Source organism: Trachypithecus francoisi, unplaced genomic scaffold (assembly GCF_009764315.1).
Source record: "Trachypithecus francoisi isolate TF-2019V2 unplaced genomic scaffold, Tfra_2.0 Lachesis_group10, whole genome shotgun sequence".
Lineage (NCBI taxonomy): Eukaryota > Metazoa > Chordata > Mammalia > Primates > Cercopithecidae > Trachypithecus > Trachypithecus francoisi.
Window position 1 is genome coordinate 83,746,713 of NW_022681455.1, and position 24,345 is coordinate 83,771,057.

The following is a 24,345-nucleotide window of genomic DNA, read 5'->3' on the forward strand; positions in this document are numbered from 1 at the left end:
CTCCTGGGTTCAAGTGATTATCCTGCCTCAGCCTCCAGAGTAGCTGGGATTACAGGTGCCTGCCACCACACCCAGCTAATTTTCATATTATTTATTTATTTATTTATTTATTTATTTTTTGAGACGGAGTCTTGCTCTGTCGCTGGGGCTGGAGTGCAGTGGCCGGATCTCAGCTCACTGCAAGCTCCGCCTCCCGGGTTTACGCCATTCTCCTGCCTCAGCCTCCGGAGTAGCTGGGACTACAGGCGCCCGCCACCTCGCCCGGCTAGTTTTTTGTATTTTTAGTAGAGACGGGGTTTCACCGTGTTAGCCAGCATGGTCTCAATCTCCTGACCTCGTGATCCGCCCGTCTCGGCCTCCCAAAGTGCTGGGATTACAGGCTTGAGCCACCGCGCCCGGCTATTTATTTATTTTTAGTTAATTAATTAATTTAATTTTTTATTTTATTTTTATTTATTTATTTTTTGAGATGGAGTCTCACTCTGTCGCCCAGGCCGGAGTGCAGTGGCACGGTCTCCACTCACTGCAACCTCCGCCTCCCAGGTTTACGCCATTCTCCTGCCTCAGCCTCCCGAGTAGCTGGGACTGCAGGCGCCCACCACCACGCTCGGCTAATTGGTGTTTTTTTTTTTTTTTTTGAGACAGAGTCTCACTCTGTCACCCAGGCTGGAGTGCAGTGGCCAGCCTTCCGGGTTTATGCCATTCTCCTGCCTCAGCCTCCCGAGTAGCTGGGACTACAGGCGCCTGTCACCTCGCCCGGCTAGTTTTTTTGTATTTTTTAGTAGATACGGAGTTTTGCCGTGTTAGCCAGGAAGATCTCGATCTCCTGACCCCGTGATCCGCCCGTCTCGACCTCCCAAAGTGCTGGGATTACAGGCTTGAGCCACCGTGCCTGGCCTAAGAGTTTTTTTTTTTTTTAGTAGAGACGGGGTTTCACTGTGTTAGCCAGGATGGTCTCGATCTCCTGACCTCGTGATCTGCCTGCTTCAGCCTCCCAAAGTGCTGGGATTACAGGCATGAGCCACTGCGTCCAGCCAATTAATTTTATTTTTGAGACAGAGTCTCACTCTGTTGCCCAGGCTGGAGTGCAGTGGTGCGATCTGGGCTCACTGCAGCCTCCACTTCCCGGGTTCAAGCGATTCACCCGTCTCAGCCTCACAAAGTGCTGGGATTACAGGCGTGAGCCACCGAGCCTGGCCATGGAGAGATATTTATTTATTTATATATTTTTAATTTTTATTTTTTGAGACAGAGTCTTGCTCTGTCACCCAGGCTGGAGAGCAGTGGCATGATCGTGGCTCACCTCAGTCTCCGCTTCCCAGGTTCAAGCGATTCTCCTGTCTCAACCTCCCTAGTAACTGGGATTACAGTGTGGACCACAATGCCCAGCTAATTAATTTTTATTTATTTATTATTTATTTATTTATTTTTTGAGACAGTCTTTCTCTCTCACCCAGGCTGGAGTGCAGTGGTGTGATCTTGGCTCACTGCAAGCTCTGCCTCCCGGGTTCACGCCATTCTCCTGCCTCAGCCTCCCAAAGTGCTGGGATTACAGGTGTGAGCCACCACGTCCGGTCAATTTTTTATTTTTAGTAGAGATGGGGTTTAACCATGTTGGCCAGACTGGTCTGGAACTCCTGTACTCAAGTGGTCCACCCACTTCGGCCTCCCAAAATGCTGGATTACAGGCGTGAGCTACCACACCTCGCCTGGAGAGATATTTAGAGAGAGAGAGAAAAAAAAAAAACCTTACAGTGTTTCCTTATGCGTGAAGATACGCACAAGGGTACATGCTATTATGATATATACTGGTTTTCATTAATGATTCCTGGCTCCTGACTTCTGTATCCCTTATTACAGTCTTTTGTTACGATGTTGGGTGTGTTAGGCCTCAGGAAACAAGAGTCTCTCTCCAGCCCTCCTTTCACTTTCACCTGCCCCAAGGCAAGACTCTAATCTACTCCTGCCTTTCTGATTATGGGCTTTAAAACTCTCCCAGAAAAGGGTCCCACCCTACACCCTGAAGGCAGGAATGCTGATGCCGTGAAGCTTCCATAAAAACTCAAGAAATTCATGGCTCACACCTGTAATCCCAGCAAACTGAGGCCTAGGTGGGAGGATTGTTTGAGCCCCGGAGTTCCAGACCAGCCTGGGCAACATAGGGAGACCTCATCTCTACAAAAAAGTAGGCAGGCGTGGTGGCACACGCCTTTAGTCCCAGCTACTCAGGAGGCTGAGGTGGGAGGATCGCTTGTCCCAAGAGGTTAAGGCTCCAGTGAACCATGATCATGCTGCTGCACTCCAGCCTGGGTGACACAGCGAGATCCTGCCTCAAAACACAGAACAGAAAGATAGAAAGAAGGCCAGGAGCGGTGGCTCACACCTGTAATCCCAGCACTTTGGGCGGCCGAGGTAGGAGGATCACCTGAGGTCAGGAGTTTGAGACCAGCCTGGCCAACATGGTGACACCTCATCTCTACTAAAAATACAAAAATTAGCCTGGTGTGGTGGCGCGTGCCTGTAGTCCCAGCTACTGGGGAGGCTGGGGTGGAAAAATCACTCGAACCAGGTAGGTGGAGGTTGCAGTGAGCTGAGATCACGCCACTGCACTCCAGCCTGGGTGACAGAGCGAGACTTTGCCTCAGGAGAAAAAAAGAAGAAAGAAGAAGAAAAAGAAGAAGAAGAGGAGGAAGAGGAGGAAGAGGAGGAAGAAGAGGAGGAAGAGGAGGAAGAAGAGGAGGAGGAAGAAGAAGAGGAGGAGGAAGAAGAAAGAAGAGAGAAGAAAGAAGAAGAAGAAGAGAGGAAGAAGAAGAAGAAGAAGAAGAAGAAGAGAAAAGACCCAAAAGGACAAGGTTTGAGTGAGACTCTATCTTGGGAGAGGAAAAAAATAAATAAATAAAGAGGAGGAGGAGGAGAAGAAGAAGAAGAAGAAGAAGAAGAGAAGAGAAGAGAAGAAGAAGAAGAAGAAGAAGAAGAAGAAAGAAGAAGAAAAGAAGAAGAAGAAGAAGAAGAGAAGAAGAAGAAGAAGAAGAAGAAGAAGAAGAAGAAGAAGAAGAAGAAAGAAGAAGAAGAGGAGAAAAGACCCAAAAGGACAAGGTTTGAGTGAGACTTTATCTTGGGAGAGGAAAAAAATAAATAAATAAAGAGAAAAGACCCAAAAGGACAAGTTCAGTGAGCTTCTGGATAGCTGAACAGGCTTCCCCCATACCTCAAACTACCTTCTGTCTGGGCGACAGAGCGAGACTCCTTCTCAAAATATATGTATAAAATAAAATAAAAAAATAAAATGAAATATTGTTTCTAGAGGCAGAGAACGGAAACAACTCAAGTGTTCAAAGTAGGAGATTGATTAAATAAATCCTGTGAGGTTGATCGCAATGTGTAGATCTGAAATAGTCTTCAATAATTATTATTAATTAGTAAATATCGATATCTTGTATTCATGGATAGGAAGACTCAGTATTGTAAAGATGTCAATTTTCTTCAATTTGTTCCATACAAGGCAATGCAATGCTAACAAGAATCACAACAGGGATTTTCATGAAACTTGCCAAGCCAATTAAAAAATATGTATAGGAGGCCGGGCACGGTGGCTCATGCCTGTAATCCCAGCACTTTGGGAGGCCAAGGTGGACAGATCACGAGATTAGGAGATCAAGACCATCCTGGCTAACACGGTGAAACCCCATCTCTACTAAAAATACAAAAAATTAGCCAGGCATGGTGGCACACGCCTGTAGTCCCAGCTACTCGGGAGGCTGAGGCAGGAGAATTGCTTGAACCCCGAAGGCGGAGGTTGCAGTGAGCTGAAATCGCGCCATTGCACTCCAGCCTGCGCGACAGAGTGAGACTCCGTCTCAAAAAACAAACAAACAAAAAAGTATAGGAAGGGCTCAGAACAGAAAGATACTCTTGAAGAAAAAGGGAGAGGAGATTTGCTCTACCTGAATTATTATAGAGCTGTGGCAAAAAAAGATGAGGTAGTGTTGCTAGGGGTAGGAAGTCACCAAAATTAACTCATGAATATATGAAACTTTGATAATGACAGGGTGGTATACCAGATCAAAGGAGGTGCTCATCAATAAATGGAGGTGGGCTGGGCGCGGTGGCTCATGCGTGTAATCCCAGCACTTTGGGAGACCAAGGCAGGCAGATCACCTTAGGTCAGCAGTTTGAGGCCAGCCTGGCCAATATGGTGAAACCCCATCTCTACTAAAAATGCAAAAATTATCTGGACGTGATGGCACATGCCTGTAATCCCAGATACTCGGGAGGCTGAGGCAGGAGAATTGCTTGAATCCAGGAGGCAGACGCTGCAGTGAGCCGAGATCATGCCACTGCACTCCAGTCTGGGTGACAGAGCAAGACTGTTTAAAAAAAAAATGGAAGCGGAAAGAAAGGTCATCCACATGGGAGAAGATGAAATTAAATCAGTGACCTGCTGGGCACGGTGGCTCATGCCTGTAATCCCAGCACTTTGGGAAGCCGAGGCAGTTGGATCACGAGGTCAGGAGTTCGCGACCAGCCAGGCCAAGATGGTGAAACCCTGTCTTTACTAAAAATTAGCAAGGTACGGTGGCGGGCGCCTGTAATCCCAGCTACTTGGGAGGCTGAGGCAGGAGAATCGCTTGAACCTGGGAGGCAGAGGTTGCAGTAAGCCGAGATCGTGCCACAGCACTCTAGCCTAGGCAACAGAGCAAGACTCCGTCTCCAAAACAAAAAAAAAATCAGTGAAAAATATCAGTGACCCACACTATATACAAAAGTCAACTCAAGATATAAGGACTTAATTATCAAAAGCAAAACAAAAACTTTTAGGAGAAAAGTAAGATAATTTATTTCTGACATTGGCAGTAATGAAAACTCAAAACACAAAAGGCTAACTATAAAAGAAAATAGTAATGAATGAAACTATACTAAAATGAATGAAAGTATAAGCTACAAACTTGAAGAAGATATGTGTAAACATATATAGCCATTCAAAAATATATACTGAGATAATCTAAAGGCCTTGTAAAAATCAGTAAAGCCAGCCTGTGCAACATAGTAAGACTCTGTCTCTACCGAAAGAAAAAAATTAGTCAGGTGTGGTGGTGCACACCTGTAGTCTCAGTTACTCAGGAGGCTGAGGAGGGAGGATCACTTTAGCCCAGGAGTTCAAGACTTCAGTGAACTATGTCATGCCACTGTACTCTAGCCTAGGCAACAGAGCAAAACCCTGTCTCAAGTAACAAAATCAATAAATGAAAATAAGCTAGTAGAAAAATGGATATAAGACGTGAACATGCATTTCAACAAGGAAGAAACATGGCTAAAAAGCTTATGAAGAGATGCTCACATCATTAGTGATCAAGGAAATATACAGATCATAAGGAGATACTATTTTATAACCAGTATATGGCAAAAATTAAGAAGTCAGATAACACCAAGTATTGATCAACAGATCTTCTATACATTGCTGGGGAGGAATATGTATCTGTACAGCCATTTTGAAGATTATCTTTTTTTTTTCTTTGAGATGGAGTCTTGTTCTGTCGCCCAAGCTGGAGTACAATGGTGTGATTTCGGCTCACCGCAACCCCTGCCTCAGCCTCCCAAGTAGCTGGGGACTAAAGGCGCATGCCACCACACCTGGCTAACTTTTGTATTTTTTGGTGGAGACGGGATTTCACCATGTTGCCCAGACTAGTCTTGAACTCTTGGTCTCAAGTGACCCACCTCAGCCTCCCAAATGCTGGGATTACAGGCCTGAGCCACCACGTCCAGCCAAAAATTATCATTCTCTTGTCAAATTGAACATTTACATACCTTAAAACCCAGCAGTTCCATGTTTGGGCAAATATCCAGGAGCAAGTCTTGCTCAAGTGTTCCAGGAAACATGTATGTGAATATTCATAACTGCAGTCAACATATGGCAGAAACACCCATAAAGAAACCAAAATGCCCTTCAACAGGAGAATGGATAAATACAATGGGGTACCATGACAAAATAAAATATTATAAAAGAGTGAAATTTCAATGAACCACAGCCACACATAAAAGTATGAATGACTTTTGTCAATACAATATTGAGTGTAAAAAAGAAACAGCTAGAGGATTACATACACCATTATATCATTTTTTACATTTTATTTATGTATTTATGTATTTACTTTGAGATGGAGTCTTGCTCTGTTACCCAGGCAGGAGTGCAGTGGCGCAATCCCCCCTCACTGCAACCTCCACCTCCCAGGTTCAAGTGATTCTCCCACCTCAGCCTCCGGAGCAGCTGGGAATACAGGCACACACCATCATACCTGACTAATTTTTTGGTATTTTTAGTATAGAAGGAGTTTCACTAGTTTGGCCAGACTGGTCTCGAACTCCTGACCTCAGGTGATCTGCCCACCTCAGCCTCCCAAAGTGCTGGGATTACAGACATGAGCCACTGGGCCTGGCTCATTATCCTTTCTTTCTAAAGGTTGCACATATGCCATTTATAGTTACAGCACAACTGAATCAAACAATCCCTAACTATTGCAGTTTTTTGTTTTTGTTTTTGTTTGAGATGAAGTCTCGCTCTGTTGCCCAGGTTAGAGTGCAGTGGCGCCATCTTGGCTCACTGCAACCTCTACCTCCTGGGTTCGAGCGATTATCCTGCCTCAGCCTCCTGAGTAGCTGGGACTACAGGTGCACGCCACCATGCCTGGCTAATTTTTTGTATTTTCAGTAGAGGTGGGGTTTCACCATGTTGTCCAGGCTGGTCTGGAACTTCTGACCTCGTGATCCGCCTGCCTCAACCTCCCAAAGTGTTGGATTACAGGCGTGAGCCAACGCGCCTGGCCCAGTTTGTTTGTTTGTTTGTTTATTAAGACAGAGTTTTGCTCTTGTTGCCCAGGCTGCAGTACAGTGGCCGTTCTTGGCTCACCGCAACCTCCATCTCCCAGGTTTAAGCGATTCTCCTGCCTCAGCCTCCTGAGTATCTGGGATTACAGGCATGCGCCACCACACCTGGCCAATTTTGTATTTTTAGTAGAGATGGGGTTACTCCATGTTGGTCAGGCTGGTCTCAAACTTCTGACCTCAGATGATCTACCTGCCTCAGGCCTCCCAAAATGCTGGGATTACAGGTGTGAGCCACCGTGCCTTGACAGTTTACTTTTTAAGTTCCTTTTTTGTCTTTTCTTCCCCCTCTACCTATAATCCTGTTAAAAAAAAAAAAAAAGCTTTTAATTATAAAATATATCCCTGGTTCAGGCACAGTGACTCACGCCTGTAATCCCAGCACTTTGGGAGGCCCAGGCAGGCGGATCAGGAGTTCGAGACCAACCTGGCCAAAATAACGAAACCCCATCTCTACTAAAAATACAAAAATTAGCTGGGAGTGGTGGCCCACTCCTGTAATCCCAGCTACTCGGGAGGCTGAGGCAGGAGAATTGCTTGACCCCAGGATGCGGCAGTTGCAGTGAGCTGAGATCATGCCACTGAACTCCAGCCTGGGCGATAACAGCGAAACTCCATCACACACACACACTGTAAAAAACTGTAAACTGGCCGGGCGCGGTGGCTCAAGCCTGTAATCCCAGCACTTTGGGAGGCCAAGACGGGTGGCTCACGAGGTCAGGAGATCGAGACCATCCTGGCTAACACGGTGAAACCCCGTCTCTACTAAAAAAACAAAAAACTAGCCGGGCGAGGTGGCGGGCGCCTGTAGTCCCAGCTACTCGGGAGGCTGAGGAAGGAGAATGGCATAAACCCGGGAGGCGGAGCTTGCAGTGAGCTGAGATCCGGCCACTGCACTCCAGCCTGGGTGACAGAGAGAGACTCCGTCTCAAAAAAAAAAACAAAACTGTAAACTATAACACACCAGCAGAGTGTATAAAATACATGCATTTTTTTAAAAAAGTAAACAGATGGTCGGGCACGGTGGCCCACGTCTGTAATCCCAGCATTTTGGGAGGCCAAGGTGGGTGGATCACCTGAGGTTGGGAGTTCAAGACCAGCCTGACCAACATGGTGAAATCCCGTCCCTACTAAAAATACAAAAAATTAGCTGGTCATTGTGGTGGGCACATGTAATCCCAGCTATTCGAAAGGCTGAGGCAGGAGAATTGCTTGAACCCAGGAGACGGAGGTTGCAGTGAGCCGAGATTGCGCCATTGCATTCCAGCCTGGCAACAAGAGTGAAACTCCATCTCAAAAAAAAAAAAAAAAAAAAAAGTCCGGGTGCGGTGGCTCACGCCTGTAATCCCAGCACTTTGGGAGGCCGAGACGGGCAGATCACGAGGTCAGGAGATCGAGACCATCCTGGCTAACACGGTGAAACCCCGTCTCTACTAAAAATACAAAAATTAGCCGGGCACGGTGGTGAGCGCCTGTAGTCCCAGCTACTCAGGAGGCTGAGGCAGGAGAATGGCGTGAACCCGGGAGGCGGAGCTTGCAGTGAGCCGAGATCGTGCCACTGCACTCCAGCCTGGGCAACAGTGCGAGACTCCGTCTCAAAAAAAAAAAAAGTAACTATAAGCCGGGTGCTGTGGCTCATGCCTATAGCGCCAACGCTTTGGGAGGCCGAGGCAGGCGGATCACCTGAGGTCACGAGTTCCGACACCATCCTGGACAACATGGTGAAACTCTGTCTCTACTAAAAATAGAAAAAAAATTTAGCCGGGCATGGTGGCTCATGCCTGTAATCCCAGCTACTTAGGAAGCTGAGGCAAGAGAATCGCTTGAACCTAGGAGGAGGAAGTTGCAGTGAGCCAAGGTCATGCCACTGCACTCTAGCCTGGGAGACAGAGGGAGACTCTGTCTCAAAAATAAATAAATAGTAACTATAAAGCAAACATTTGTGTTACCTCTACCTTAAAAACATTTTTAGTTGTTGTTTTGTAAAGGCAGGGTCTCACTATGTTTTACCTGCTGGTCTGGAACTCCTGGGCTCAAGGAATCCTCTTTCCTCAGCCTCCCAAAGTGTTGAGATTATAGGCGTGAGCCACTGCTTCCAGCCAGTTGTTTTTAAGTTTAAAAAAAAGTATAACAGGCCCGGCGTGGTGGCTCACGCCTGTAATCCCAGCACTTTGGGAGGCCGAGGAGGGAGGATCACGGGGTCAGGAGATCGAGACCATCCTGGCTAACATGGTGAACCCTGTCTCTCATAAAAATACAAAAATTAGCCAGGCATTGCGGCAGTCTCCTGTAGTCCCAGTTATTCGGGAGGCTGAGACAGGAGACCGGCGTGAACCCGGCAGGCGAAGCTTGCAGTGAGCCGAGTTGGCACCACTGCACTTCAGCCTGGGCAACTGAGTGAGACTCCGTCTCAAATAAATAAATAAATAAAAAATAGGTGTAACGCCGGGCGCGGTGGCTCAAGCCTGTAATCCCAGCACTTTGGGAGGCCGAGACGGGCGGATCACGAGGTCAGGAGATCGAGACCATCCTGGCTAACACGGTGAAACCCCGTCTCTACTAAAAATACAAAAAACTAGCCGGGCGAGGTGGCAGGCGCCTGTAGTCCCAGCTACTCCGGAGGCTGAGGCAGGAGAATGGCGTAAAACCCGGGAGGCGGAGCTTGCAGTGAGCTGAGATCCGGCCACTGCACTCCAGCCCGGACAAAAGAGCAAGACTCCGTCTCAAAAAAAAAAAAAAAAAAGAAAAAAAAAAAAAAAAAAAAATAGGTGTAACAAATGCCTGTGGCAGGGCGCAGTGGCTCACGGCTATAATCCCAGCACTCTGGGAGGCTGAGGCAGGCAGATCACCTGAGGTCAGGAATTCAAGACCAGCGTGTCCAACATAGTGAAACTCCATCTCTACTAAAAATACAAAATTAGCTGGGTGTGGTAGTGGGTGCTGTAATCTCAGCCACTCGGGAGGCTGAGGCAGGAGAATCACTTGAACCCAGGAGGCGGAGGTTGCAGTGAGCCAAGATCACGCCACTGCACTCCAGCCTGGGCAACAGTGTGAGACTCTGTCTCAAAAACAAACAAACAAACAAACAAACAAAAAAAACAAGCCTGGGTGTGGTGGCTCACGCCTGTAATCCCAGCACTTTGGGAGGCCGAGGAGGGAGGATCACGGGGTCAGGAGATCGAGACCATCCTGGCTAACATGGTGAACCCTGTCTCTCATAAAAATACAAAAATTAGCCAGGCATTGCGGCAGTCTCCTGTAGTCCCAGTTATTCGGGAGGCTGAGACAGGAGACCGGCGTGAACCCGGCAGGCGAAGCTTGCAGTGAGCCGAGTTGGCACCACTGCACTTCAGCCTGGGCAACTGAGTGAGACTCCGTCTCAAATAAATAAATAAATAAAAAATAGGTGTAACGCCGGGCGCGGTGGCTCAAGCCTGTAATCCCAGCACTTTGGGAGGCCGAGACGGGCGGATCACGAGGTCAGGAGATCGAGACCATCCTGGCTAACACGGTGAAACCCCGTCTCTACTAAAAATACAAAAAACTAGCCGGGCGAGGTGGCAGGCGCCTGTAGTCCCAGCTACTCCGGAGGCTGAGGCAGGAGAATGGCGTAAAACCCGGGAGGCGGAGCTTGCAGTGAGCTGAGATCCGGCCACTGCACTCCAGCCCGGACAAAAGAGCAAGACTCCGTCTCAAAAAAAAAAAAAAGAAAAAAAAAAAAAAAAAAATAGGTGTAACAAATGCCTGTGGCAGGGCGCAGTGGCTCACGGCTATAATCCCAGCACTCTGGAGGCTGAGGCAGGCAGATCACCTGAGGTCAGGAATTCAAGACCAGCGTGTCCAACATAGTGAAACTCCATCTCTACTAAAAATACAAAAATTAGCTGGGTGTGGTAGTGGGTGCTGTAATCTCAGCCACTCGGGAGGCTGAGGCAGGAGAATCACTTGAACCCAGGAGGCGGAGGTTGCAGTGAGCCAAGATCACGCCACTGCACTCCAGCCTGGGCAACAGTGTGAGACTCTGTCTCAAAAACAAACAAAACAAACAAACAAACAAAAAAAACAAGCCTGGGTGTGGTGGCTCACGCCTGTAATCCCAGCACTTTGGGAGGCCGAGGCGGGTGGATCATGAGATCCAGAGATTGAGACCATCGTGATCAACAAGGTGAAACCCCGTCTCTACTAAAAATACAAAAATTAGCTGGGTGTAGTGGCCTGCGCCTGTAGTCCCAGCTACTCAGGACGCTGAGGCAGGAGAATCGTTTGAATCCAAGAGACGGATTTTGCAGTGAGCTGAGATCGCACCACTACACTCCAGCCTGGCGACACAGCAAAACTCCGTCTCAAACAACAACAACAAAAACACACCAAAAGCACCTGTGTACCACTCTCCAGGAATTAACAAACATATTCTGCTAATTTTTTTTGTTTCCTTTTTTTTCTAACAAGACCACAAAACAGAAGGTACTTTATTCTATACACCTTTTTGTTAATTTTAATTTTAATCTTTTTTTTTAGAATACAGTACTTAATGGTCACTCTTTTGTGAGTCACTTAATGGATCAAGGCTTTTCTTATTTATTGTATGTCATGTGACCTCAACCAATCGTCTCTTTTTTGTTGTTGTTGTTTTTTGTTTGTTTGTTTTGGGGTGGAGTCTCACTATTGCCCAAGGAGGGAGTGTAGTGGCGTAATCTCCGCTCACTGCAAACTCAGCTTCCTGGGTTCAATAAGTTTTTTTTTTTTTTTTTGAGATGGACTCTCGCTGTCGCCCAGACTATAGTGCAGTGGTGTGATCTCAGCTCACTGCAGCCTCTGCCTCCAGGGTTCAAGCAATTCTCTGCCTCAGCCTCCTAAGTAGCTGGGACTACAGGCGCAGGTCACTACACCCAGCTAATTTTTGTATTTTTAGTAGAGACGGGGTTTCACCTTGTTGATCACGATGGTCTCAATCTCTGGATCTCATGATCCACCCGCCTCGGCCTCCCAAAGTGCTGGGATTACAGGCTTGAGCCACCGCGCCCGGCCTGAATTTTTTAATTCAAATAAAAAAGTTTGGGCACGCTTACAGTCCCTCCAACAGCAGTGTGTGCACCTAGCTGCCCATACCCTTCCTAGAATTGGATGTCACAATTACAGTTTCCTTCTTGTAGGGTTGGGGTGTTTTGGATTTGTGTGTTTGCTTAAGATGTGCTGGGTTCAATCCATGAAGGCTCAGTGCTTGGCTGTGTTCTGAGAAGTTCCCAGTCCTTGTGGAGGGGAGAGGTATTCTAGCATCTCCCTACCCTCTCCTTCCCTCCTGGGACCTTAGCCACCCACAACTGCCCTCTGGAGTTTCCTCGCAGAGGTTCCCCAGAAGAGTTATTTGCTAAATTTGTTAACCCTACCACCACATTTCCTTTCTACTTAAAGATTTCAATCTCCATCACCTTTTACCTAGACTACAGCAGTCACCTTAGGCTCTTATCCCAACAGTCCGTTGTCAGCACATTGTATCCGGCCTCTGCTCAAAGCCCTCCTGCTACACTTCACATTCCATCTAAGCTCCTTAACTTGGCCTTCAAAGCCCTGCCAGACACAGGCCTGATCCTGTTCTCAGACTGCATTTCCCAGTGCTCCCCTTCCTCTGAAGTCTCCTGGTGGGTTCCTGGCAGGATAAGCTGGGTCTAGCCTCAGGGACTTTGTAATTATTATTACTATTATTATTATTATTTTTTTTTTTTTTGAGACGGAGTCTCGCTCTGTCGCCTGGGCTGGAGTGCAGTGGCCAGATCTCAGCTCACTGCAAGCTCCGCCTCCCAGGTTCACGCCATTCTCCTGCCTCAGCCTCCGGAGTAGCTGGGACTACAGGCGCCCGCCACCTTGCCCGGCTAGTTTTTTGTATTTTTAGTAGAGACGGGGTTTTACCGTGTTAGCCAGGATGGTCTCGATCTCCTGACCTCGTGATCTGCCCGTCTCGGCCTCCCAAAGTGCTGGGATTACAGGCTTGAGCCACCGCGCCCGGCCTCTATTATTATTATTATTATTTTATGAGACAGAGTTTTGCTCTTGTCACCCAGGCTGGAGTGCAATGGCACGATCATGGCTCACTGCAACCTCCGCTTTCTGGGAAAGTGATTCTCCTGCCTCAGCCTCCGTAGTAGCTGGGAGTACAGGTGCTCACCACCAGGCTCAGAAAATTTTTGTATTTTTAGTAGAGATGGGTTTTCACCATGTTAGCCAGGCTGGTCTTGAACTCCTGATCTCAGGTGATCTACCTGCTTCAGCCTCCCAAAGTGCTGAGATTACAGGCATGAGCCACTGTGCCTGGCCCCTTTGTACTTATTTACCTCTGCTTAGGATGCTCTTCCCCAAAGCATCTCTGTTTAAATGTCACCACACCAGAGAGGCCCTCCAGACAATCTTGTCTAAAATAGCACCTCTTCTGCCCCTCACCCGAGCTCGTCCACCCCACGTTATTTTTTCGTAACACATATCAGCCATTATTATTTTATGTATTTATTGAGATGGAGTCTTGCTCTGTTGCCCAGGCTGGAGTGCAGTGGCACAATCTGGGCTCACTGCAACCTCTACCCCCCAGATTCAAGCAATTCTCCTGCCTCAGCCTCCCAAGTAGCTGGGACTACGGGCAGGGGCCACCACGCTTGCCTAATTTTTTATTTTTTATTTTTGAGACAGAGTCTTGCTCTGTTGCCCAGGCTGCAGTGCAGTGGTGGTGGTGTGATCTTGGCTCACTGCAACCTCCGCCTCCCGGGTTCAAGTGATTCTTCTGCCTCAGCCTCCCGAGTACCTGGGAGCACAGGTGCCTGCCACCATGCCTGGCTAATTTTTGTATTTTTAGTAGAGACGGGGTTTCATCATATTCACCAGGCTGGTCTCAAACTCCTGACCTTGTGATCTGCCCACCTCAGCCTCCCAAAGTACTGGGATTACAGATGTAAGCCACCACGCCCAGCCATCCATCATTATTTTATATTCGTACTTATTTATATGTTTGTTCTTTGTCTTCTCCCGCCAAGAATGTAAGCTTGATAAAAACTGAAACCTTGAGTGTTTTACTTGTTTGTTTTCCCAACATTATCTCCCCAGTGCCTAGAATAATGCCTGGCACATGGTAGATGGACTCAGATGGTAGACCTGGATTTGACAAGCTGTATTGCACAGCAGTTAACAGCACAAATGTAACTGAGCACAGTGGCTCATGCCTATAATCCCCACACTTTGAAAGAGGCCAAGGCAGGAGGATTGCTTGAGGCCAGGAGTTGAAGGCTAGCCTGGGCAACATAGCAAGACCTCATCTCTCTCTCTATATATTTTTTATTTTTATTTTTTTATTATTTTTATTTTTTTGAGACAGAGTCTCGCTCTGTCGCCCAGGCTGGAGTGCAGTGGCCGGATCTTGGCTCACTGCAAGCTCCGTCTCCCGGGTTAACGGCATTCTCCTGCCTCAGCCTCCCCAGTAGCTGGGACTACAGGTGCCCGCCACCTTGCCCGGCTAGTTTTTTTGTATTTTTTAGTAGAGACGGGGTTTCACCGGGTTAGCCAGGATGGTCTCGATCTCCTGACCTCGTGATCCGCCCGTCTCGGCCTCCCAAAGTGCTAGGATTACAGGCTTGAGCCACCGCGCCTGGCTGTTTTTTATTTATGTATTTTTTGAGATGGAGTTTTGCTCGTCACCCAGGCTGGAGTGCAATGGCGCAATCTTGGCTCACTGCAACCTACGCCTCCTGGGTTAAAGTGACTCTCCTGCCTCAGACTCCCAAGTAGCCGGGATTATAGTCACAAACCACCACGTCTGCCATTTTTTTTGTATTTTTGGTAGAGTTTCACCATGTTTAGGGGTTTCACCATGTTGGCCAGGCTGGTCTCCAACTCCTGACCTCAGGTGATTCCACCTGCCTCGGCCTCCCAAAGTGCTAGGATTGCAGGCATGAGGCACTGTGCATGGCAAGACCTCATCTCTTAAGACAAGTTAGCCAGCCATGGTGGCTGGCACCTATGGTCTCAGCTACTCAGGAGGCTGAGGCAGGAGGATCACTTGAGCCCATGAATTTGAGGCTAAAGTGAGCTATGATGCCCACCACTGCCCTCCAGCTCCAGCCTAGGCAGAGTGAGACCATTTCTTGGGGAAAAAAAAAAAAAAAAAGCACAAACATGAGTGAAGCCCCTCTGGGTTGACAGCAGTCCCTGTGCTGTTCTTTATCAACTTGTAACTTGCCACAAATTACTTAACCATCCTTTTCATCATCTATAAAAGGAGGATGGTAATTTTTTTTTTTTTTTTTTTGAAGCAGAGTTTTTCACTCTTGTTGCCCAGGCTAGAGTGCAATGGTGCAATCTTGGCTCACCGCAACCTCTGCCTCCCATGTTCAAGCGATTCTCCTGCCTCAGCCTCTTGAGTAGCTGGGATTACAGGCATGTGCCACCACGCCCAGCTAATTTTGTATTATCAGTAGAGATGGGGTTTCTCCATGTTGGTCAAGCTGGTCTCGAACTCCGGACCTCAGGTGATCTACCCACCTCGGCCTCCCAAAGTGCTGGAATTACAGGTGTGAGCCACCACGCCCAGTCGACAATCTATTTAATATGATAATTGTGAGAATTAAGTGAGTTCATTCATGCAAATACACAGGTTGGTGCTTAGTGCTTGTCATTATTATACTTCTTGAGTGAATTTAACACATAGTAGCCAGGCGCAGTGGCTCACGCCTGTAATCCCAGTACTTTGGGAGACCAAGGCGGGTGGATCACCTGAGGTCGGGAGTTTGAGACCAGCCTGACCAAGATGGCGAAACCCTGTGTCTACTAAAAATACAAACAAACAAACAAAAATATTAGCTGGACATGGTGGTGTGCGCCTGTAATCCCAGCTACCCTGGAGGCTGAGGCAGGGGAATTGCTTAAACCCAGGAGGTAGAGATTGTAGTAAGCCGAGATCGCACCACTGCACTCCAGCCTGGGTGAAGGAGCGAGACTCTGCCTCAAAAAAAAAAAAAAAAAAACCACATGTGAGTTATTGTCATCATGCAACATGCAGGCATCAACCAAGCCCAAGGTGTTGATATCTATGATGTGTGTGGCACCCCCACAGACAATGGACATAGATGGGCATGCACTGAAGTGAGCAAGACAGAGCTAAACCCAAGGACTTATTTGTAGAGTGCAGAGAAGCAAAAAGAAAGAAGGAAAGGACGGACGGAAGGAAGGAAGGAAGGAAGGAAGGAAAAGCACAGACTGTTACAGGAGATACAGTGTAGTCTGAGGGCAGGGAGGGCTTCTGGAGGCAGTGACACTGACCTAGGACTAAGGATGTGTAGGTTGTAACTGCGTGGAAGCAAAGAGAGAAGCAAGTGTGAGAAAGTCCAGAACAGAGAAAAGAATCTGTAGAGAGATAGCAGTGGCTGGAGTGCAGGGTCCTGGGAGAGATGAGGCTGGAGAATCTGCCAAGGGCTCATCACGCAGGGCCCAGGGGCCTCGGAAAGGGGTTTCACGGGAGCCATGAAAGGACCTGAAGGAGGAGAGTGACTCTGTCTGATCTGCGGTGAGACAAGTTTCCTCTGGCTGCTGTGTGGAGATGTCTTCTTCAGGTCTCCATCCAACTTCCACCTCACCACAGATCCCCTGGTTTAAAAGGGCCCCTCCCCTGCCCCTCTCTACCTGCTTTATTACGTAATTGCTCTCGGCCGTCCCTAACATTATTTCATGCTCTCAAATGCTTGTTCCGATCCTCCCACTGCAATGGATACCACATGGGAACTGGGGTGGGGCAGGAGAAACCGGCCACACAAAGATCAACTAGGAGGGTGGCACAGACTGCTTCGGATCCAGATTTGTGACTTGCCAGGGGGGGTTAGGAGCAGCTGTTGGGATGGAAGAAAGGAGGCTGGAGGACTCAGTTCATCTGGAAGCTTCATTTGCATAGCACTTTACATAAGACTGAGAAACATCAACTGTCCATGTCAAAGAATGGGGCGGGGAAGCTATCGGAGACCACAGTGGTGTCGCTAAAGTTTCAAACCAGCCATTCTTCAGGTTATAATTCATCAAGGGCTTAGGATCTCTCACAGGAGTGAAGAGAAACAGAATGGAGAAATGTTTAAGATATAATGCACAGAACTTGGTGCCTGGATGTGGGGCATGAGGAAAAAGGAAAGTGATGCCTACATTTCTAGCTTGAGCAACTGAATGGATGGTGCCATCTCCTCAAAGCAGAGGGAGGAGGAGCAAGTTTTGTGGTTCAGATGGTGAGTTCACCTTTTTTTTGAAACGAAATCTCGCTCTGTCACCAGGCTGGAGTGCAGTGATGCGATCTCGGCTCACTGCAACCTCCGCCTCCCGGGTTCAAACAATTTTCCTGCCTCAGCCTCCCGAGTAGCTGGGACTACAAGTGCCTGCCACCATACACGGCTAATTCTTGTATTTTTAGCAGAGACAGGGTTTCACCATGTTGGCCAGGATGGTTTCAATCTCTTGACCTTATGATCCACCTGCCTCTGCCTCCCAAAGTGCTGGGATTACAGGCGTGAGCCACCACGCCCAGCCTTGTTTTGCCCAGGCTTTTGTGCAGTGGCGTGATCTCTGCTCATTGCAACCTCTGCCTTCCGGTTCAAGCGATTCTCCTGCCTCAGCCTCCTGAATAGCTGGGATTACAGGCATGAGTCACCACGCCCAGCTAATTTTGGTATTTTTAGTAGAGACAGGGTTTCAGCATGTTGGCCAGGCTGGTCTCAAACTCCTGACCTCAGGCGATCTGCCTGCCTTGGCCTCCCAAAGTGCTGGGATTACAGGCGTGAGCCACCACACCTGGCTGTGAGTTCACTTTTGGATGGAGGAGTCCAAGGTTCCTAGGGAGCCTCCTGCAGGAGGATTCCAGGAGTTAGAGGGTTCTGAGCTGGGGATAGTCCTTGACTTAACAGATGGTGGTTGGAATAAACATGGAAATCATGAAAAGTTACTGGAGCCTTAGAGATTAACGCCCCTTTTTTCCCCTGAGATGTCTTTAGGCAAATCACCAGAAATGCTTATATGGGAGTGCTTTCTGGTTACAACCTGGCTTCTCCACCTCACCTAGATGGTTCTGTAACCCCCAGCCACTAATAGCAATGGAAGGTCCATTAAAGGGAGAAGTCCTGGAAGCTGAAGCTTCATTAGTTTCACAGTATCTGCCTCGGCCCTTGAGGACTTGGATGAGAGGGGGCAGTTAAGGCAAGAATCCTTAGCAGCCCCACCAACTGATGGAGGGGTCCAGAAGTGTCCTGTGGGAAGAGGGAGAAACGGAGTGGCCAGGAGGTGGGAGGAGCCTGGGAAAGGCTGGAATCACAGAAGGAACGATGTTTAGCAGATCATCATCACTAGCAATCAACGGCCAGGTTCTACTAATTTTTCCTTCTTAGTCTCTCCCCCCATCTCCACTGCCACCTTCTGGCCAACAACTCCCATTACACACAGGTGACTGCTGGTATCCTCCCTGTCTCCAGTCTTACAGACATCCCATGCATCTTGTTACATACATCACCCTTTGTAAAGTGGAACATGGGTCATGCCCATCTTTTTTTTTTTTTTTTTTTGAGACGGAGTCTGGCTTTGTTGCCAGGCTGGAGTGTAGTGGTGTGATCTTAGCTCACTGCAACCTCTACCTCCCGGGTTCAAGCGGTTCTCCTGCCTCAGCCTCCCAAGTAGCTGGGACTACAGGCACACGCCTCCACGCCAGGCTAATTTTTGTATTTTTAGTAGAGACGGGGTTTCACCATGTTGGCCAGGATGGTCTCGATCTCGAGCTGATGATCCATCCGGTTCGGCCTCCCGAAGTGCTGGGATTACAGGCGTGAGCCACTGTGCCCAGCCTGGGTCATGCCAATCTTTTGCTTAACAACTTTCAATAGCTCCCTGTCACTTCCAAGCGAATGCCCCAAACCTAGCCTGGCATGCTGGGCCCTAGCCACTTGGAGCCAGGTGATCTCTCCAACAGTGTTTCAACCTGCTCCCTCATAAAGAAGACAGGCTGAGGCTGGGTGTGGTAGCTCATGCCTGTAGTCCCAGCACTTTGGGAGGCTGAGACAGGAGGGCTGCTTGAGGCCAACAGTTCAAGACCAACCTGGGCAACATAGAGAGACCTCTCACTTTCACTACAAAAAAATAAAAAACAGCCGGGCCTGGTGGTGTGTACCTGTAGTCTCAGCTACTTGGAAGGCTGAGGTGGGAGGACCACCTGAGCCCAGGAGGTCCAGGCTGCAGTGAACTATGATCACACCACTGTACTCCAGTCTGGGGCACAAGCTGATTCACCGTCCCCCTTACCCCCACCACTGAGCCATCAGCCTGTGGAGGCTGTGTCATATTCCTGGAGTGCCTGCCTTCATGCCTAAATTTTTCAAGGTCAGGTTCAAATGATACTTCTCTAGGAAGCCTTCCCTGATACCCCACTGGGTATCCAACCTGACCCTTGGAGAGTTCCTTGACCACCCTTCTTTTGAGATACCACAGCACTGCCATGCCTTTTACCAAGCTCACAGCTTATCCCGCAATGAGACTAAGTTCTTAAGAGCAGGGACTGTGCCAGCTTCCCTCCTGTCTCTCCCACTCCACGCAGCACAGGGTCAGATAGGAAACAGGCAGAGGAAATGCTGGTTAGGAGAACACGCTCATTGACATGCTTGTGTATGAACAAGAGGTCACAAGTTTAACTGCCTTAGGTGCCCGGTATGACAAATTTGTTAAGTTGCCTGGTGCAAGACAATTGGGAATGGTGGGTGGCACATTGGAGATGTCATTCTCTTGCCTGAAGTATTTTTGCTTTTCTTTTTTTGAGATGGAGTTTTGCTCTTGTTGCCCAGGCTGGAGTGCAATGGCGTGATCTTGGCTCACCGCAATCTCCGCCTCCCGGGTTCAAGCAATTATCCTGCTTCAGCCTCCCGAGTAGCTGGGATTACAGACACGTGTCACCACGCCTGGCTAATTGTGTATTTTTAGTAGAGACGGGGTTTCTCCATGTTGGTCAGGCTGGTCTCGAACTCCCAACCTCAGGTGATCCACCTGCCTCAGCATCCCAAAGCGCTGGGATTACAGGCGTAAGCCACCGTGCCTGGCTTCCTGAAGTATTAATAATACCCAGAACATTAAAACACTATGTAAAGCGGCCGGGCGTGGTGGCTCAAGCCTGTAGTACCAGCACTTTGGGAGGCTGAGGGGGGGTGGATCACCTGAGGTCAGGAGTTTGAGACCAGCCTAGGCAACATGGTAAAACCCTGTCTCTACTAAAAATACAAAAATTAGTTGAGTGTGGTGGTGCACACATGTAATCCCAGCTACTTGGGAGGATGAGCCACGAGAATTGCTTGAGCCCGGGAGGCAGAGGCTGCAGTGAGCCAAGATTGTGACACTGCACTCTGGCCTGGGTGACAGAGCAAGACTATCTCAATAAATGAATACATACATAAATAAACACTATGTAAAGCACACCAGAAGGCTAACCTTAAGATCATGGATGTGAGACACTTAATTATAGTGAAATACACTCTGCATTTAGGTGGTCCTTTAGAGCTTTTTTTTTTCCCATACTTTAAAATTTTTAAATTTACTGTAGAGCGGACGTCTCACTGTGTTGCCCAGGCCTGTCTTGAGCTCCTGGCCTCAAGTGGTCCTCCTGCCTTGGCCTCCCAAAGTGCTGGGGTTACAGGTGTGAGCTACCACACCTGGCCCTTCAGATCTTTCAAAGCAATTTTACATCAGCAACTCTATCCTCAGTTTACAAAGGAAACTGAAGCTCAAAAAGGTGAAGTTAATTGCTCAAGGTCACATATCAAGGAGTTAATGGCACAAGGCTAGGGCCAATTCATTCAGACTCTGGCCTGGGATCCCCTCTTTTGGGAGTGATGGGAGGAGGGTCTAGAAAAGATAGGCATCATCCACTTTTTTTTCAACCCAAACTTCATCTGTAAAATGGGACCAATTATCCTCTTCGCAGGGAAGAGCTAAACTGAATGGAGGAAGGGGAGCTTCTCAGGGCTTCCTAACCTGGCCTTTTATGGGGGGCTTTAGGTGGTAAAATTTTGTGACAGCAAGTGCATTCTTGTGGCTTAGACTGCTTGGCTAGGAATCTTGACTTCAGGATCTGTCACTGTGTTTAACGCCTGAGCCTCAATTCGTTTGTAAAATGGAGCACTGTTAGGATTAGAAGAAATAATCAATGCACAAAGTAGTGTCAGTAGAAGGTAGCTGTTATTTATTGTTCTATTCTGGGGTAAAGGTATCAGATTCTCAAAGGGATTCTTAACCTAGAACGTTTTCGAACAGATGGCAAAGGTGTCTGAAAGCTATCAGGAAACCATCCTCGTGTAAAACGAAGCAGCGCTACAGAAGTGGGCTGCCATGGGAAGCCCAAGTTCCACTGCTAACTTGTTTCAGCTCACTGGGTGATCTGTAAATAAAAAGGGAGGTGGCGGTGGTCCGAGCTGGCAGCCGCAATGCAGCCCCAGGTAGCTCTAAGGGCAGACAGTAAAGGCGCTCCGAGGAGGGGCGAGCGCGCAGCCACCGGGAGACTACACCTCCCAGGCTGCCTTGCGCGCCGGGCGGCGCCCTACGCTAGCACGCGAGCCTCCCCGTACCCCCACCCTCCAGTTACTGTCTCTCGCGAGAAGACAGGCCGCGCCGACGGTAGCGATAGCGAGCGGTGGCGGCGGCGGTGGTGGTGGTGGCGGCCGAGACGGCGGCGGCCATTTTGGTGAGGCCTCGGGAGCGACGGCGGCGGTTCGCTGGGAGTAGCGTCTGCCCTTTTTCCCACCCACCGTCCGCATCTGTGTGCTCCGAGAAGAGGCAGTGGAGGAAAGGCGGTGGCAGTAGCTGCAGTCTCCAGGGGAGTTTAAAGGCCGCAAAGGCGGTGGCCAAGAGGGAGCCCTCCCCCCTCCTCGGCGGGAGGGGGGTGGTGCGCACGCCCCCGAGGACGCAGGTAAGGAGAGGGAGACAAGATGGCGGACGTCCCACAGTTTCCCCTCCCCTGACGGCTGGCTGCGCGCGCATCTTTCCGCCACCGCCTCCCCTCCCACCTTCCCGGGGTGCTGCGCGCGCACCCTCAGCCGGGGCCCCGGGGCCGGTGCGCGAGGCTGTCGGCGCGCGCCCATAGAGACAGAGTCAGGGGGTCAGGCCGGCCGGCGCTGGGCCCCGCGTCTCCTCTCCCTTCCCGCTCTTCTGCGCACGCGTGCCTGAGCAAGCGAGCGAGCGAGCCCTGAGAGGACGGACCCAGGTGCGCTCCTGCCCGCCCACCAACCCAGTCACCCCTCAGGGGCGCGCGGGAAGAGGAAGGGGGGCGTGGGACGAGTAGTCGGGGCGCGCGCCCACCACATCCAGCCGGGGGATCAGGACCTGGTGGCACGAACCCTCCCTTGTCTCAGCCTTTCGCGGTCGGGTGATGGGGGGGGGCTCCCTGACGAGCTCGGATGAGGGGCTTCCCAGCCCCGCGACCCTTGTGTGCGTGGGCTTGGGTTCTGGCGGGAGCCCCCGGGCCGTGCGCGCAGCCGGCTCTCTCCGCCTCCAGCCGCGCACGCGCGGGCCCCTCCCCCGCCCGGCGCGCACGTTGGGTGGGGTGGGAGTCGAGGGGGCGGGGCTATCAGGGCTAGTGGCAACTTGGGCAGAGGTCAGGGGTCACGCGAGGTCAGTCCGCCGGGAGGGCTAGGGAGACGGTCACGAAACCTGGAGTCAAGAGTTCAGGCTTGTTGGCTTCTGGTGAGCTCGGGTCTTGGGAACGTGTGGCGGAGGAGGGAGTGAATCAAAGGCGGCACCGTGGTTTAGGAATTTCCTTAAACACAGGGGAAGCATTTCCGGGCCTCCTGAAGGTTCACACTGCCTGTTCCGGCGCGTGGTTCTTGCCAGTGAGGCTTCTCGCTTTTGACTGCTCCAGAGTCTCCCCTTTGCTGTGGTTCTTGTGTTTGGGGAAGTGTCTCATGGCGCCGGTATGGGATTCACAGCGCCCTGCCCTGAATCCTGGGCGGATTTTCCTGTGACCTGCATGTTTGTTGACTCTTCCCGGGAGTTCCATTCTCATTGCTGCATCCAGCCCTCACTGGAAAGGCACGCAGGCCGGTAGCACCTTTCTGAGGTTCTGGATGTGACAGCTTTTTTTTTTGCTGTGCTTTTGTTTTGTTTTCCATTCTATGGTTGGAGTTTTCACACTTAAAATTTTTGAACTTTCTTGCATAACTCCTTTCCTGCTCCTGCCCCCGGGCAGGATCGTATGTCCCTACAGAATTCGCAAAACAGGATTCGTCTTCACAAAACATGATTTGCATTTCCCTGAAATACGAGCTTTTCCTACTATTATTTTTCTGTTTCTAGTCTTTGAACTGATTTGGGTATGTTTAAACGTCTCAAAAAAACTGGAGTAAATAATACGCTTTGATGGATGTTGGCAAATGTGGAAGAGTTCCTCACTGTTCTTCTGTTTCAGGTGTGATTCCCTTCAGTACGGCGGCACCGTGGAAGTGCAGACTTTCACAGGGGGTGTGGTCTCAGCTCACACAGGTGAGGGATCTGCTACCATTTTGTGTGCTGATGCTAATGGGAGAAATGTTTGAGATAATGAAAGCAATTATAGGTCAGTATTGGGGATTTTCACTCTAGAGAACCATGGGAATGTTTGCATGTGATTTTTCTGTGAAGGGTTTGATTATAGTAGTGCAACAACAGAACTGAGGCTGTGGGTTAAGGAAAACGTGGTCAACCTGGCTCTACCAGGAAGAGTAGCAGGTTTTCCATGGTTTTGGCATTAAGACTGTGGATTGAAGTCCTCCTACCACTTTTTTACTGTGTGACCTTCCGCAAATCATAAGGTTTTAAAACTTTCTTACTTATAAAACAGATATTAGAATGTAAGCTCCATTTAGGTTGGGAATCCTTTCTGCATGGCTTTATCCGTTGTGTGTAGGAGGAAGTAAATATTTGTTATGCTGTGAAAAGCACTTGGTTTTTTTTTTTTTTTTTTTTTTTTTTTTTGAGACGGAGTCTCGCTTTCACCCCAGACTGGAGTGCAGTGGTGCTATCCTGGCTCACTGCAAGCTCCACCTCCTGGGTTCATGCCATTCTCCTGCCTCAGCCTCCTGAGTAGCTGGGACCACAGGCACCTGCCACCACACCCGGCTAATTTTTTGCATTTTCAGTAGAGACGGAGTTTCAGCGTGTTAGCCAGGATGGTCTTGATCTCCTGACCTCGTGATCCACCCGCCTCAGCCTCCCAAAGTGCTGGGATTACAGGTGTGAGCCACCACGCCCAGCCAGCACTTGGTTTTTAAGGTAGATGTGAAGATTATAGAATACATCAAGCAAGTACTGAAAGTATCTCATACATATTAAGTGCTCAAGAAATGTAATCTGTAATTTCTGTGTTTTTCTTTATTCAGTGTTATTTCTGGCTTTTTTTTTTTTTTTTTTTTTTATTAGACTTTTGTCGAATTTATACTTTGTGAATATTTTCTC

At 49.1% G+C, this 24,345-nt stretch overlaps 2 protein-coding genes across 2 annotated transcripts in view; one reads left to right on the top strand and one right to left on the bottom strand.

Annotated features, from left to right (window-relative positions):
• Positions 1-21,080: 21,080 nt before the first annotated feature.
• On the bottom strand, positions 21,081-22,443 carry LOC117087669 (leucine zipper putative tumor suppressor 2). The gene is given in 4 exon segments (XM_033218157.1): positions 21,081-21,258; positions 21,261-21,298; positions 21,503-21,551; positions 21,554-22,443. Coding segments are annotated over 4 exon segments (660 nt in total). The 5' UTR covers positions 21,999-22,443; the 3' UTR covers positions 21,081-21,130.
• The window catches only part of SRCAP (Snf2 related CREBBP activator protein), a 44,224-nt gene continuing 41,568 nt past the window's right edge, over positions 21,690-24,345 (top strand). Inside the window, exons 1-2 of the mRNA XM_033218160.1 lie at positions 21,690-21,826; positions 23,321-23,394. The gene's annotated coding sequence lies outside the window, so the exon portion shown is untranslated. The remainder of the gene's footprint in view (positions 21,827-23,320; positions 23,395-24,345) is intronic.